The sequence below is a fragment of the Cyprinodon tularosa genome, unplaced genomic scaffold (genome assembly GCF_016077235.1).
Source record: "Cyprinodon tularosa strain WSP-4 unplaced genomic scaffold, ASM1607723v1 ctg228, whole genome shotgun sequence".
In the NCBI taxonomy this organism is placed as follows: Eukaryota; Metazoa; Chordata; class Actinopteri; order Cyprinodontiformes; family Cyprinodontidae; genus Cyprinodon; species Cyprinodon tularosa.
Genome location: NW_024038851.1, coordinates 1913571 through 1931505, shown reverse-complemented (window position 1 = coordinate 1931505; position 17935 = coordinate 1913571). Strand labels below are relative to the sequence as shown.

General features: G+C 38.0%; 1 protein-coding gene across 5 annotated transcripts in view; it reads left to right on the top strand.

The window, feature by feature from the left end:
* Window positions 1-17935, top strand: part of mid2 (midline 2) — a 220059-nt gene that overhangs the window by 153489 nt on the left and 48635 nt on the right. For 4 of the 5 annotated variants that reach the window (XM_038286577.1, XM_038286574.1, XM_038286573.1 and 1 more), the window contains 2 exons: window positions 4185-4250; window positions 7619-7714. In XM_038286577.1, coding sequence (XP_038142505.1) covers window positions 4185-4250; window positions 7619-7714 — 162 coding nt within the window. The remainder of the gene's footprint in view (window positions 1-4184; window positions 4251-7618; window positions 7715-17935) is intronic. The other variant, XM_038286578.1, reaches the window with a different exon arrangement.

Sequence of the window (17935 nt, the reverse complement as noted above, 5' to 3'; positions counted from 1 at the left end):
TTACATGCATAAAGTTTTAGGTGAATGCTGACTCTTCCAGCTCATTGGTCAATATCGGTACCCATTCCTATAACTCAGCACCCATGAATTAAATCGTAGCATTAAAAAGGTTGGTGACCACTGATGTAAAGGTTGTCATCGAGAACAAATGGTGTTATATGTGTAGTTTTATTTAATAATAATATATTTAATAATAAAATAAATTTAATAATAAAATAATAATAAATAAACCAGTATACATTCTAGATCAGGGGCATACACAGACACTTTTGGTGGAAGTAACTTAATCTGGAACAGATAGAGGATGAATTCTCACCAGAACCAAGAAGTGTCACAAGAAATCAAAACAATTTTGTGAGGATTTAATAACAGAAAGGATCTTCTTTTTTTTTTTACATATCTACAAATGGGTAAAATGTTTAGTTTTGGCAAGAGGGCCCTTCTCATCAGGTGATAAAGGCAGGCTCTTGTGCATCACTAGAATTTTATGTATGCATTTCCCTGCTCTGGATTGTAGCGCACTGGACTGTGACAGTTGTGTCATACTAAGAGTTATCTTCTTTTTTTTTTTATTACTGCCATAATTCATCTCCATTCATTACAAACATTCACCATTTGTCCAATAGAAAAATGAAAAGTTGTTGTAAGTCATATTATAAGGATATATATCTGCTTTCTATGTAGCTACTGTAATAAAAATAGGAGATTCACTTAGGAGACATTCATCATCTGCAACGGAATAAAAACCAGGCGCCCCAAAACACAATGATGCCATATGTAGGCGGCTGATGTAACCCAAGCTGAGGGGCTGTCAGCAGTTAGGGATGAACTTATGCTGGGGGAGACAGAGTAAGGACTGAGGCAGCCAGACACATTGTGAGAAGCTTGAAGAAGCAGGCTGTAAAAGGAAGAATATAACCCAGGAATGGCAGGAAGATGAATAATAATAGAAAAGAGGACAGGAGAAGAGATGGAAAAATGACCAAGTTGGAGGGCGAACCAGACGGGAACTACTCTGCCAAGCTGCCCCTCACAGCATGAGGTTCAGACCTTTTTTCATCTCATCAACCCCCTCCATCTCAGTGGCCTTCTCTGTATTCGCTGTCATAAGATGCCATGTCCACAGCTGAATCAGAGAATGACTGATATTACCCCATGCCTGAAACCATCCATCCAACACTTGGTTGGTTGCTACCTCCTCTGGTCTCTGTCCATCGATATTTCCTTTTCCTATTTATGTTCTTTTTTCTGCCTCAGTTCACTATCTCAGGGTGGTGCTAGCTATCTTCGATGCCTGTTGGGTGCTATAATGATTTTTCTTGTGGAGGTTTGCTCCTGATTCACTCTCGCTGTCACCTATCTTGCCTACCAGACAGATACTACAAGGGTGCCAATATAAGTAAGATTAAACCTGTGTGAACAGGAATCACAAATGGTGTCCCGGTATCTATGTAAAGAAATATAAAAACCTAGTCTGAAAGGCATACAGTTAAAAGAGTTCTATAATAGTATATTTTGTCAAACTGAATCTTTTTGCATAGCTATTGATATAGTGTCATGTATCACAAATTCTAAGGTTATGAACTTTTTTCACGGTAATAACTGCATGTAAATGACCATGTAGACACAAAAAAACAAAACAGCTCAAGTTTGGTTAGATATGATAGTATGAATAAACTTTTGTTTAAACCCTTTTATTGCTGTTTCGGCTCAATAAATTTAGACGAACCTATGCCCTAAATTTAAGTCTTTTGCAGCCTCTTATCAGATTTTCTTACAGAATTACTCAGTTTTCCCTTTTATCCATCTTCGTATTAAATCATGCCAGTTTGTTTATTCTTACTTAAGAAAAACATGCCCACCATGCGATGCTGCCTCCTATTCACAGTAACATGAAGTTTTATTTCTGACGAACAATGTTCATGTCTCTCCCTCTCTCTCATTACCCCTTTCCTGTCAGACTACTATCGAAAAAAATTAGCCATTAGTGCCGCAAAAACTAAAAAAAATAGATATATAAATACAAAAAATTTAAAAAAGCAGAAATATAGGAAGAGGAAAAAAAACAACTCATTCATTCATTCATCCATCCATCAATCCTTCCTTCCTGATGGACAAACTCATCAGGGCCACAGGATGCCAGCAGTCTTTGAGTGAAAGCAAGGTACATCTTGGAAAGGTACCCAATCCATCACAGGGCAACCGGAACCATAAAAGATAATAAGATTTATTTTCTTAGACACTCAGTTTACCTTCAATATCTGTTTTTTTTTCTTTCTTTTCAAACAGCTCTAATTCGAAATTTCTTACACATTATTAAAAGACGTATTGAATGTTAAGTTGTGAAACTTGTTCATGTCTTGCATATTTTTTTCTAACTTTTTTTTTGTCTTTTCTAAACAGTTTAAAATAATGTTACTTCTTTAAGATGAAAATCAGAAATCAGAACCTCATTTAGCTTTCTGTTATCTGCTAAAGTCCTGCTCTCTTTCACATCTCAACATGCTGTAAAAAGTATGGCTTCCTTTCATATAACTGCTAACTTCTCCACCAGTGGTGATTTCTTTTTGAATACTAAGGAGGTTGGAACTCCCTTGTGAATTAAAATAACTGGTTAAATATGCATTTTTAAACTTCATTAATGTGCTCATTAAACTGAGTGAAATGCGAGCTAACATGAGCTAGATTTCATGAGCATGTTGGACATTAATCACCCGTTGAGCCCACTCTCAGAGATGATCTCCCCTCCACTCTGCAGCAGCAGTACACTGCCTGTTAATCTATGAGAAATCCAAGTGAGTTTTGTGCCTTTGTTCATTTAGGCAGCGAGAAATTATGACCTTGGCTGAATTACATGCTAAAATATGTCACTTCCAGTGAGGTTAAACCTCTAAGGCAGCGGTCCCCAAACTTTTTTGCACCACGGACCGCTACATGTCAGACAATATTTCCACGGCCCGGGGGGGGTGGGGAGGGGGGTGTTGGTGGCTTGGGTTGTTGCGGCGGCGGACCGTTTTTTACTTGATCGTATCTAACCAACTCCACCACCGCGCTGACCGGCCGGCCGGGGGGGTAAATACGATCAAATACAAACACCATAAAAAAAATACAACAAGCCGGTATATATATATACATATATATATATATATATATTATTATTTTTTTTTTTTTTTTTTTTTTTTTCTGTGCGGCCCGGTACTATATGACCCACGGACCGGTACCGGTGGTTGGGGACCGCTGCTCTAAGGGGTCTATAGAGCAGCGGTGGGTCGTAAAGCTGACTGCTCAATGCTGATTGGCCAACAAACTTAAGGATTTTTGACTGACAGTGGCCAGACAGGAGGTCTTCCTCGAGAGGGCTCTTGTGCCGAACTCTTGCCGTGGTTTCTGGACTTAATTATTTCAGAGCGCTTCACAACAGCTATTTTCACATGTGATGTGTTTTATGTGTTTCAGCATTTGTTAATGTAATACATGACATTTGAATGTAATTATCATCATTGTGGCTCCCCTGTTTCAAAGAGATATCTAATCAGTCTAATGGCTAACATTAAATCTAATTTTGTCATTAACAACTTTCGGACCAAAGAGTAATGCTCTTAGGCTGACCTGCTGGTGATTAACTATTGAGGCTTTTTTTTATGGAAAACATTTGTCAAAGTTAAACTTCCTGGTTATGTTCAGCATCTGATTCCTTTGAACTTGAAAAGTATTTGACACTGCAGCTGAGTAAATCAGGATACAATACCGTCTCTTGTGATATCTGTTGCATGGAAACACCCACTGAGGGACATCTATAAACTATAGCATACATACATATATGTAAATCTGCTGAGGACAGAGCAGTTTACTTTCTCAGAGAGGCAGCTGTGTTCTGATGTATTAATCATCTTGGTCCCTGGCTTGCTAATTAATGACCCATCTGTCCCCACTCATGGAGGCTTCCACTTCAGGGTCCCTCAGATGCAACCCAACACTCTCTTCCATGATGTAATCACAGCGCTAGTTCAGAAGGAACAAATGTCAACAGTCAGTCTAAACGTCTCTGTCTCATCTGCTTTTAACTTTCTCTGGAGCTTTTCTCCTCGGCTGCTTTGCATTAAGCTGGCAGATGTTTGTGCGATCAGGCTTGTCTGTGTGTGTGTTTTTGTGCACTTATGTAGGTGTATGTGTGTGTGTTGTAGGCTTATCAGGTGAGCCCGGGCAGAGTGTCAGATGCAGTAATGGAGGCTTCAAAGACAAGCGTTGCGGTGAGTTCCCCGGCTGCCTTCTTACCAGCATCCTAAAACCTGTATATCCATCCACACACCCTTCCTCTGTTATTCCCACAGAGCCTCAGAAAGGCACACAGGTAGACACTTGTCCGGATAAGACAAGGATGCAGAAAGGAAGATAAGGAAGCGGATAGGTAATTAAGTGGCTACAAAGTCAAATAGACAACAGATAGACAGAGTATCTCAGTCTGAGTGACAGGTTGAGGAGATACTGGAAACCACTAAGGATCCCTGATAGAGGGGAGATCAGATAAAGCTGGATTCAGGCAGACAACCTACAGACCAGGTGCTCATCCAGATCCCCCCCTCCTCCTTTTGCATGATTAGAGACACTTCAAACGCCGGCCGCTTGTTTGCTGCTTTGTTCTGCTGTTTTTCTTTGCAGCTGCAAATGTTGTTTTTGATGCCAAAGCCATTGAATTGCTTCATTTTGAATGGCAGCTCCTTTTTCACGGCTTCTCAATTGCTTATCTACATTTTTATCTTTTGTACCATTCTAAGTGAGTTTATTTTTCTGTTAAATCGTCTTTTGTCCCGCCTCTGTTGAGAAACCACGGTCAAGGGGCTGTAATTGAATGTTTGTTCATTAAAATTATCATTACATTTATTAGCCAAGGTTGATTATTTTCAGAGATCATAGCGTTCTTTCTGTGGCTTTGATGTTACTTATAATAAGAAGGTTAGCCAGTAAAATCCCCAACATGAATTTTTTAGTTGGTGCATTTATTTAAAATCTGATGAGAGAAAATTATCAGAAGAAAGAAAATGCTTGGTCATCATCATTTAGGTAAGCATTAACAGACATTTCCTACTATATTATAATCAGGGAATTCCTTACATATGTAACATAGATTCATGACAGAAAGAGAGTTTGGCTCAGTTTGAATTTTCTATAGATTTTATGTAGGGCTACAGTGATTATTTTGCTGATCCATTAATCTGTTCATTATTTTTTTGATGAATTGATTAATAATCGGCTAGCAAAAACTTTTCCACTTGTGCAGTTCTGGATAGAACATATTGACAAACTGGAGTTGTTGTTTTTTTATCTTAAATACAAAATATGTATATTTTTATAAAAATCTGGTTATAATTACGTCTCCAAGTGAGATGCTCTGTCAGCTAAAGGCGTGTTTTAGAGTCTCTACACTCCAGTTAACGATTAATAGATTACTAAATGAGTTGAAGATTATTTCAATAATTTATTAATTAGGATTAATCTGATTAATTCTTTCAAGCCTAATTTTAAGTTTAAAAGCAAATTTTTTATAAGCAAACAGAACCTCAAACTTGCAAAATCTAAAACATACACTATGGATTTACTGCATGAATGGTCAAAAATAACCGTCCATGCAGTCTTATATATCGTGTGGGGTTGCTATATGTATAGAATACCAACCAAAAGAAGCCTTTGAAGTAACAGTAAGGCTTTTTAAACATGTAAATATTAGTTCTGTTTTATGACCCACATCTTGTGTTCAAGTTGCAATTAAAGACAATCCTTGCAGAACTTAAAAAAACAAAAAGTAATATGCATATGCTCTTCTATTGATATCACATAACAGTCACTGATTAGGCAAAGCAGCATGACCACTAACAGTTTATATAAACAACGCTAGTTATTTCTTCATAATATTAGTTAAAGACATAGAGCACAGTGACATCAAACCTGATGACAAAAACAGGCAATAAAAGTATGCCTAACGATATGAGAGCTTTTTATTGGTCAGATTTTATCCCAAACTGGATTTCTTTCGAGTCTTCCCTCTATGTAGGTGTATTAATGTATCAAAAGTGAACCAGCGATGAGTTGCGGACGCTTAGTCTAATTTGTAAAGGTCTGGTCTTGTCCTACAGCTATGAAGGTGTTAGGATACATACTTCTACATATAAAAACAGTCAATAAATGGTTAATTATGCTAATGGGGAAGAATAGCTGCAGAAAGGTCAGGTTGCCAATGCTGACTCATGACTTTAGTAATGGCAACCCCAGCTGGCATCAGAAGCTTGTGAGTTGGTTGAGGAAGTGTTCTGCTGGTGAACTGTTTCCACTAGTGGGTGGTCCTAACCTTTTTCAGTAGGATAATGCATCTGGACCCAAACAGACAGGGTTCAGCAGTTTTTAGTGTTGGGGTATTACAACTGTTTACATTCGATTACTGCTGCAATTTATGAAATAGAAATGTTAATTTCACTGCTAAGCTGCTGCTCATTCACTCTCTGAAATTAGAGTAAAAGTTATCTAAGTCCAAGTAATTTTAAGAAGTCAGATCTGTGGAGACCTCACCTCTCAACTTGCAGCACTTACAGAGGATGCTACTAACACATTGGTTATGTATTGACGTTTAGTAGACTAATAACCTCTATTCCTTGATGGGCCAGGGATGATTTGGGAGTGAAAACAGTACTGACTAACAAATAGGTAGGTCATAATGAAATTAGGGATGCACGATATTGGGATTTTGGCCGATATCCGATATGCCGATATTTTAAACCTCATGTAGCCGATAACCGATATCGATACCGATGTTAAAGCTGGACAAAAATAAGTAGTCATTAAAAATAGCAGTTTTGTTATCCATTTCTGACACTTTGAATAATAATATTCTCAAATATATTTTCATATGCTGATATCAAATAGATTTTTAAAAACGCGGTATCGATCTATTTTACTTTCAAAATCTCGTGAAATTTCATCGTTCTGTTACAAACTCTCGTGAGATTTTGCAAATTCTTGTGAGATTTTGTTAGTAAAATAGATCGATACTGCGTCAATATATCAACATATAAAAACATGGCAAAAGTTCGTGAATTTTCGGGGGATTTCATAGCATAACGATGACATATAGCAATATTTCATTAGTAAAAGAGATTGATATGGTGTTTTTAAATGGCAATATATCAGCATATGAAGATATGGTGATATTTTAATGTATCAATATTTTTTCCCTCGTCTTTAGAAGTTTTTAAGTCTGTAAAAAATGAAGCTTTTGAGGAAGAAGAAGAAGTAGTATTTTTTTTTTAATTTAGACTTTAGAAACTCAGAAGCTGATCAAATATCGGGTTAAATATCGGTGGGGTGGCCGATATCCGATATTCAGTTTTAAGGCCGATACAGGCCGATACCGATAGGGGGCCGATTATATCGTGCATCCCTAAATGAAATGACTGATTTGTGTATTGTACATGTTTTATTCATGCAAAGCAACTTGAGTTATATTAACATGTTCTTACCCATAAATCAAAAAGGCACATTATTTATCTGCAAGTTAAGTCTTGTTAAGACGCTTGGACACATCCTTAATCATCTCTGTCTTTTTACTCCTTTTTGTCCCTCTAAACAGCAAACTCTGGAGAACAACCTGACCAACTTGGTGAAGAGGAACAGTGAGCTGGAGAATCAAATGGCCAAGCTCATTCAGATCTGTCAACAGGTTGAGGTACGCCACATGTGTTCATAATCTTATGCTGCTGACATCAGTAAGATAACACTGTCCATCCTTTTCTGTGCTCTAAGAAAAAAAAAACTTCAATAATTGCAGCCTTTAAGCTGAGATTTAATTGTACAAATTTAAGCTGTAAAGCTAAAACCATCGGCCGGCTGAACAAATCCTCTCTTTTACCATATTATTCCAGCTTACACTAGATTTTAGTTAAAGCTCCTCTAAATATTTCCCTCAGTGCTGCTTGGTAGTGATCACACTCTGATTGCATTAAAAAGAGTTCAGACTTTTTTAGCCTTTTTAATGCTTATTAATATTTAAACTTAAATTAAGTTATTTTTAGTTTTTTTAATTATAAAAACAATTTTATTTGAGCCAAAAAAAAAAAAACTTTCAAAAAATCTAAATCCATTAAAAAGTAAATATCTTTGTTTTGATTTTCGTTTTTAACAACAAAAGCATTGGCATTTATCCCCTTCCTCAAGCAGGTGTAATTTTTAACATGTACCAACCAAAACGTTATACTGGAAACAGGCCCATTCTACAGCAACCTGTACTTATATTTAATTAAAAACAAAAAACAGGGGGAGAGCATGGTACCTTCAATTGACAGTATCTAGATGGTTTCTTGTGGTCTTTCCCACATAAGCTCTGAGTCTCATTGTACTGGACCAAGATGATGACCTTTGACATTAAAATATGAAGCAGAGCTATGAATTTTAGTTATTTATGGAAAGAAGTTGGTGTCTGAAATGTTGCCAGATTTGTATTTGTGAGCTTCCTTATCAGTTCTGAAAACTCACTCAGTTGGAACAATGGATGGAAAAGACAAGTCACTTTGCATGTAATGTTTTACTAAAAAACATTATTGCCTCCAAAAGCCCATGAATTCCCACTTTAACTCCAGCTTTCAGTTAATCTGTCTATAGATGGACTGATTTTTAAATGAAGCAGCATTTTTACTCTCAGCAGTTTAATTTGCCCTGGGACCACCCACGCAAGTAAATTATGCTCCCCTGTGAAGTCAAATAAGATTATGTGTCCAACCGCATAAATCTCTGCAACTTGTCACAAACTGCTTCAGTGATGTATCACATCCTACCCTGATTCAGATTTCTGTCAACCTCTGAGGACTTCTTTTTTTTTGCAGCCTGTTGTCCTGATTTGATCCTGGATCTATTGGCAGCTTTTTGTCATTTAAGCTCAAGCTGTGCTCTAACAGAGCTACATGCAGAGTATGTTAATATGCCCCCATAAAGTGTTCTCTCCCTATACTGTAGTTAAGAGTCTCACACACACAAACACTTAAGCGCATATTTTCTACACACTCACTTTTTATAAATGTCGTAATTTCTCTTGGAGATTTGACGTTAATGGCTGCTGCGGATAAATGCATTTTAACTGTGCCATCTTTCTCCACGTAGTCCGTTTCTTATTAGCGGGGCATGACTCCATTTTCACTGAGGCACTTCGAGGTCTCCAAGCAGCACAATCAAAAATTAAATGATTGCTGTGTGATTTATTTAGTACACGCAAAATGTTCATCAACATCACTTCGACAAGTTACAAAGATCCGTTCGTTATTATACAGGTTAGCGTTCAAGTATCCTGTTAAGACTCAAGTTAATAATTCAGCAATTCCATATCGTGGTTAAAAAGGTTAATCTTAAGGAGATTATTTAAATAACTCCCCTTTAAGCTGTTATTTGATGTGATCTTAGCACTAAGAGGTCTAGATATGAATTATTTACAGGGCAATGAAGTCAAAATGCATTTGGGTGAAACCACATTAAAGCGCAGGGGTTGGTAAACTCTAATGGGAAGAGAGGATAAGACAGAAAGCTAATGAGAAGATATGGATATTTAAAGACAGGAGAAACCCGGTAAAGGGGTAAAACAGAAACAAAAAGCCAGGGTCGGCGGGGCACACACCAAAAAGGGCTAAAAAAGGACATATTTTTAATGTTAGTGTGACTGCCAATGATTTTTTTTTTTCTTTTTTGGCCAGAAAGGACTCAGGGACTGTGAAGAGGAAAACGCTCAGTAATAATGAAACACAACACAAAAAAGGAATAAGGAAGTGGGAGTTTTAGCGGAGCGAGACGAGTGTGTTCAAAATAAGAAATCTCTGAAGGGCTTTGAGCATGACCTGGTTTTCTCCGTTTTCTGTTTGCAAGCGTACTGTATTGGAGCCAAAGACAAGATCAAACATAGTGTGAATTCTCTTCCAGTGTGTCAGCACACACGGCAGTGAGGGCTTCTCATTGGGGAATTAGCTTTTCCTCAGTCTTAGAAAGGATGTGCTGACTTGACTGTGAGTAGGCTGCTTGTTTCCTGGGGGAACTCTACCTTTAAGGCAATATTTGATGTTTTTTCTTCTGCCTTACTGACAGCCTGAATTGGGTTCATTTTTTCCTGTAAATGCATTTGGATTTTTTTTCTTTAGAATTATGCAGTTCAGTGGGATTTATCCAGTTTTTTTATAACTGTCTAGAAGATAAATATATTTATACCATTAACCTTTTTTAAATTAGGTTAATTCATATTATCAGTGGAGAGAGATCTGGAAGTGGGAAAAAGAAGAGATCATTGGTTTTATTTTAACATATATTTCTAGGTCTTGCCACAGATTCTCAACTCTGGATTTGATTTAACTAATCCAACACTGCAAAAAATATCTAGAATTAAGTAAATATTTCTAAATTAAGTGTATTTACCCTCAATTGGAGTAGGTAAATAAGATGATTTGCCAAAAGAATGTGCAGTTTTACTGTTAAACTAAGATTATTAGATATTATGCACTTGAAATAAGACAATGCAGATGTTTTTGTCTTATTTTAAATGTTAATTTTATTTTTCAGTGTTTGGCAAAGTATCTCACTTCTTCAATTCAAGAAAAAAATGCTTTCATTAAATAAAAAAAAGATTATTTAGATTTACATTTTTTTGCAATTCATATAGTTTGAAACAAGTGTTACGCCCACCAAGGACACAACATATTTGAGGACACGAGACAAAAATGAGGGTTCAAAAAAAGATATTTTATTAATAAATTCTCTCCGTTTTAGTTGTTCTTGGTTCGGCTTCTTCAGATGTTCTGGGAAGAGAAAAATAGTTAACGGCCCTCAAATCCCGTGCCCCAAAAAAATAAAAAAAGAAACCCAAAGTAACAACAGAAAGTTGGACCTGGCAGGCCGATCAAACAGAATAAAACGGTACAGCAGGGGGCCAACCCTATACAGGGCCGTCGAAGCCCCTACTGGTACCGTACTAAAGGCAAAAAATAACCTAAGCGAAAGAAAAATCGAAAACAGGACTACCGGTCCCGCCAGGCCAAAAACCTCAAGAAAAAAGTAAGAAAAAGTTAACAAAAATACCACATGGCAGGCTGGAACGTCCGCTGCAGGCCGCAGCGACAAGACAAGTGCGCACCGCGCACGATGGAGCAAATGAAGCAGGTGGGAAGTGGCGTCCAAACGAGGTTGGAAAGGAACGCGCAAGGAACGCGCTAACGTGCTGAAGGCCAGCCTATTTATAGGCGGACGACAGCACCACAAATTAACATAATTGATTTACTAAAAAAAATCCTAAAATATATTAACAAAAGGATCCTTCAACTAAAGTTTATAAGCAAACGAAGAAAAGAAATGGACAAAAATCATAATGTGCCTGGGGCACATAACACCCCCACCCAAAGACTCTGAATGGGGTCCGAAGCAAAGCTCAACCCATTCAGAGAAAAAAAAAAAGGAAAGCGGGACTACAGTCGTGAGTGTGCGTCGGCCACTACATTGTCTTATCTTCACATAATAAAAACACCTTTAAACTAAAGCGGGACTAGAGTCAGGAGAGTGCGTCAGCCACTACGTTGTCCCCTCTTCCTACAATAAAAACGCGTCACATAGCTTTCACATCCAAGACATGATCTAATGCGCTCTCAATGCCACCGAGCGCGCAAACACAGCCGATCCACCAACTCCAGTCTGCGTTCTTCCAAAAACAGCTCCTTTTCCATCAAAGCCAGCTGTCCTAATTCGATCTGAAGTTCCTCTAAACGACACGGATCAGCTGCAAGTGAGGTTTTATTCGGCGATTCATCAAGACTCTGTGCTAAAACTGCAGCAGGAAAAATATCCTTCGTGCACTCACTAAAGACATCTAATGTGGCTCCTCGAGCACTCATCCAGGTCAGACTCCATGTCCACCCCTGGAATCTAGCCACACTAAACAGGAACACTCCATCCAATGTAGGCTCTCGAGCAAACTCATCCAGGTCAGACTCCATGTCCACCCCTGGAATCTAGCCACACAAACTGTCAAGCACACATACAAAGCCACAAAAAACACCAGAGCCAAATCGTCCAATCCACAATAACCTCAAAATGCTCGGCTTCCCGTGCATCTGCAGCTGCCCCGACACCTGCGTCATCTCGTTCACTGGAAACACAACTGATAGAGTTATGCAGAGCGGGCGCACGTTCAGCAACAGATCCTTTGTGCATTTCTGCAAAGTGTCCAATGTGGGCCCTCGAACAAACTCATCCAGGTCAAACTCCATGTTTACCCCTGGAATCAAGCCACACCAAATCAGGGACACCTCTGCACTAACAAAGCTACAGCACCACCAGAACCGAATGCTCTAATTAATCAGCGCAACGCGCGTCAGCTGCGCAAAAACACACACAAACCCAGCACAACCGCCAACAAACAAGAACCAACCGTAGGACCCGACCTGTCTCTAAAAGGCACACTTTGTTTAAACAAGCCCCCAAAAATATGTTACGTCCACCAAGGACACAACATAATAGGGGACACGAAAGGCAATGTTTAAACAAAGTAAATTCGTTAAGACAAGCCCCCAAAAATATGTTATGCCCACCAAGGACACAACATATCGGAGGGCACTAAAGGCAAACTTTGTTTTGACAAGCCCCCAAAAATATGTTACGCCCACCAAGGACACAACATAATCGGGGACACGAAAGGCAAACGCTGTTTAGACAAGCCCCCCAAAATATGTTACGCCCACCAAGGACACAACATATTTGAGGACACGAGACAAAAATGAGGGTTCAAAAAAAGATATTTTATTAATAAATTCTCTCCGTTTTAGTTGTTCTTGGTTCGGCTTCTTCAGATGTTCTGCGAAGAGAAAAATAGTTAACGGCCCTCAAATCCCGTGCCCCAAAAAAATAAAAAAAGAAACCCAAAGTAACAACAGAAAGTTGGACCTGGCAGGCCGATCAAACAGAATAAAACGGTACAGCAGGGGGCCAACCCTATACAGGGCCGTCGAAGCCCCTACTGGTACCGGACTAAAGGCAAAAAATAACCTAAGCGAAAGAAAAATCGAAAACAGGACTACCGGTCCCGCCAGGCCAAAAACCTCAAGGAAAAAGTAAGAAAAAGTTAACAAAAATACCACATGGCAGGCTGGAACGTCCGCTGCAGGCCGCAGCGACAAGACAAGTGCGCACCGCGCACAATGGAGCAAATGAAGCAGGTGGGAAGTGGCGTCCAAACGAGGTTGGAAAGGAACGCGAAAGGAACGCGCTAACGTGCTGAAGGCCAGCCTATTTATAGGCGGACGACAGCACCACAAATTAACATAATTGATTTACTAAAAAAAATCCTAAAATATATTAACAAAAGGATCCTTCAACTAAAGTTTATAAGCAAACGAAGAAAAGAAATGGACAAAAATCATAATGTGCCTGGGGCACATAACAACAAGCTAAAAAAAAAAAAATAATTGAGTTGTGGACTCATTTGTCCAGAGTGTCTGTTTCACATTTCCCTAAAACTTAAACCCTGACATCTATAGTGATCTTCCTAAAGTCCATTTGGCCATGAAAGACATAACAAAGCCTGGAATGCATCTACAACAATATTTGTTCTGACATCATATATCACAGAGATGTGTGTGGATTGATAAATAAATGACTTCTGAGGTCAGATTATTACACTGCGATCTATTTGAGCATAAAGAAGTACAGGGGACTGAATAAAAGTTTTTTCTGCACTTTCAGATTTTTATTAAAAACATAAAACATACTTCCTCAACTTTAAAATTCCTCGCTATTTTATGGGTAAATTACATAAACTACACTAAAGAAATGTATAAGCATTATATTAAATTGTGTGACGGAATAAAGGAGATACTTGTACCCTGATTAAATGTTAATTGGTTATTTTCTATTACATCTTCTGATGCTTGGTGTAATATTTTGATTTGCTGGTTGGTATTGGTTGCATTTCATCCACCCAGATGCAGTGTTTAAGAGACATACGCTGAATGGATGAAAAAAAAAATTTTCTGATTGACTGATGGTGTGGTTTATTTATGAACTTTGTCAAATTGTGAACACAGAGACCAAGCAGATGATGCATACGAGTCAAAGTTGAGGGAGACCAGAAGACATGTTTCAAACATGCATGTGTTCGATTTTAAAAGAAATACGACAAATAATTGTTTATTTACATAGATGTGTTTGTTCACATCCGTCTCATTGGTTTGTGGCATAAATGTAACACCAACGTTTTGGCTAAGCTTTGAATTTGTGGATATAAATAAGACCGCCTTAAGAAGGCACCTGTAGTCATGCCAATGCCTTAATGTCATAGGACCAGATAATTTAAAGGTACACCATGTAACATTTGGCCACTAGGGGCACTAGACCTATAACTTCCCGTATTTTGCTTCTGCTAAATATTGAAAATAATAAAAAAAAGTATACGACTGTATACTAGAAGCAGTGTTAACTTACTAGTCTAATAATAAAGTTAAGAAAAGACAATTGATTTTACATCAGGCTTCTTTAAGCCTTCAACCAACGAACAAACTCCTTTCCAAGATTGACTCTTGTTTTTTTTTTTTATCCCTTTCATGTTTTTTCTTTTTAGTCTCCTTAGAAGGTTTAAACTTTTTCCTCGCCTCAGCCATGAGCAGTAGTAGAGCAGCTGCAAAACCATTAGAACAAAAGTATTTGTGCTATGACTGTATAAGAGCCTGTGGCAGTAAAGCCATATGTTCTTCTAGGGGACATGACCTGGCCAAAGATGGTGCGTCTTCTCCCAACTTAAATAGTTGGTATTTCAAGAGGGGAGCATTGATGGTGTCAAGCGTTGTATATTAGCCCAAGGAAACATTTAAAACGGAGGTCTTCCCCCCTGCAATTTTTCCACTAATCGAAATGTCTTTAAATACACATTAACATGAATTGAACACACTGTAGTAAACAGATAAATGGGTGCAGAAGATGTCTTTCAGTCATCAATGCACACATTCAGCGACACACAGGAGCTCTTTCAAGCTGGGCACCGTTTCATTCACAACACGTGTCCCATCAACCAGGAATCAGAAATACTTTAATAATCCCAGGGCGAAATTACTTTCTCCATCTGTAACAGAGTGACTATAGAACCAGTTTGATATAGCACAATTTCATACAATATATATAATTAGGGGGTCCCCGCTCCATCTCGGCACCAGTTTGGGGATCCTTGGCCTGGAAAATGTTGAAGACTCCTGATTTAAATTAACTCATATGCATCAACTCTTTAGGTCACCAAGTGGGCCTTTAAGAAGACCTCTTGGCTATTTAATAAAAAATGTTCCTCTTAATTGTGGTTAACTGAAAAAATAGCCTGGCAAATACAAATTCTGGTTTCCCTTTGTTTTGAAGTCTATAGCCTTTTTTATTAATTTATTTATTTGACAAAATGTGCTCACTCATACATGTCCAAGTGTCGTTTGAACATGTTCATTTTAAATTCCCAGTGAGCCTTTACACTGATGTATTTCAATCTCCAATGCAATATTCAAGGCATATCCCTTCAAGACATAAATCTGGTCATTTTTTTACATTAATTCTTCAACACATGCAATTTATATTCTAAGACCACAGTTTACTTACAAGGGGGGGCATTCTTGCAGCAATAAGAAGTGTGAACTTTCTAATAAGGTGTTTGCTGCTTAGAAGCTTCACTCAGACAGAGCTATTGTGGATTAAGCTCTTTATCAAGGAAGCAGCCAAAGTAGCAGCCAGTGTTTCAAACCCATAGTCCTCCATTTAAAGTTCCATATGAGCTTTTAGAGAGGATGGAAAAAAAGGAAAGAATCACATCAGGCAGAAGATTACTGGGTTTAAACGCTCAGACTTGTATGTCGACCGATTAAGCAGCGAGCTGCAAGTCATTAGTGGGGACCTGTCTGGGTGTGTGTACTCTGAAACTGATCCCACTGTGTGCAGAATATGAATCAGCTGTGGAAGATGGCTGGAGTGCTGCCTGATATTTTGTCTCTAGTCTCAGATACTCTGTCTAACCTTTCCACAAATGCATTGGGGAGATCTCCCCGCCAGCAGTACGTGTCATTACAAATGCAGTGCTCATTTATTTAGTCATATATCTATAGAAAAACTTAGTTCACCATATTTTCTTCATTCATATTTTCTTAAGTGAAGCCCTCTCTTTGAATTCACAACTAAACTATGTATAACACAGAAAGTCAACAGTAGCCACCACAAAAGAGGCTTATAAAAATATAAACTGTATTCGTGATTATGATAATAATGTAGCATTTTAATGTATCGCTCATTTATTATTACTACACATTTCTGTGCAGTGATAATATCCAACATATGTAAAATATTAATGCATCAGGCCCTTTTTCATATTTTGTCACTTTTCATACTATATTTTAGTGAGATTTTATTGGAATACACAAACAGCTCATTTAAGTTTATTTCCTTTGTTTGTTTATGCAACAAAATGAACTGAAAAGAAAACAACTACGAATCTACCAAGATCTTTCCAGCAAACTAAATTAATAAGAGCATCAATTCAAGACTGTGGAAGAGCTGTAGAGATGCTGAGCTGAGGGGGGGTCAAATAATAATGACCATAAATATTACTCATGTGCTGCACTAATCTGGCAGGTCTATTTAATAGGTAGTAAGAAGAATATCACTGATGCTTTGGTCTGATAATACAAATATAAACTTTTATATCTCCGTGTTTTGTTGAAACCATTTCTTTCCTCTGAACTTCCATATCAATGCGTTTTTGCGTTTTCTTCAACACTGTTTACTCTTGATCACTGCAGCACTTTATTGAATGGAAATGTTCTGAGAGCTGTTCAAAACTAAATTTCATTTTGTATACACTCTGTGTATACAAAATGAAGAGTTGTCTAAGTCTGAAAGTTTCACCCTAAACACACCATCCCTACAGTCAACAATTGTGGTAGCATTATGATGAGGGATTTCTCTTGTATAGCAGGAAAGTAGCAGGACAGTAACCGTAAATGAAATGTTGAAATTTAAAGCTCTTACATGTTAGGATTGGCCTGTTTTCAAAGTTATGTTTCAGTGCATGGTCTGCACAGTGGTGCCGTGGGTAGGCTCTAACCAGAGTAGAAAAAGAAGTGGGAGGCCGCGTTGCACAACTGAGCAAGAAGATAAGTACATTAGAGTCTCCAGTTTGAGAAACAGACGCCTCACAGGTCCCCAACTGGCATCTTCATTAAATAGAACCCGCAGTAGCCTGTTTGCGCTGTCCTCGGAAGGGAGTAGTACACACTGTTGTAGGAAATCTTCAATTTCTTAGCAATTTCTCACCTGGAATAGCCTTCATTTCTAAGAACAATAATAGACTGTTGAGCCTCAGAGAAAAGTTCTCTTTTTTTGGCCATTTTGAGCGTTTAATTGACCCCACAAATGTGATGCTCCAGAAACTCAAAATGCTCAAAGGAAGGTCAGTTTTGTAGCTTTTGTAATGAGCTAAACTGTTTTCAGATGTGTGAACATGATTGCACAAGGTTTTTCTAATCATCAATTAGCCTTCTGAGCCAATGAGCAAACACATTGTACCATAAGAATACTGGAGTGATAGTTGCTGGAAATGGGCCTCTATACACCTGTGTAGATATTGCACCAAAAACCAGACATTTGTAGCTAGAATAGTCATTTACCACATTAGCAATGTATAGAGTGTATTTCTTTAAAGTTAAGACTAGTTAAAAATTATCTTCATTGAAAAGTACAGTGCTTTTCCCTAAAAAATAAGGAAATTTCAATGTGACCCCAAACACATACACATATATAAATCTAAACCATGGCCTGTCTTCTTTTCAGTCCCCAATTGTGCACTATTTTGTTATTTTGTCACAGAAACATTTGAGTAAAACAGACGTAACATCTGCTGTAAGTTGACAAA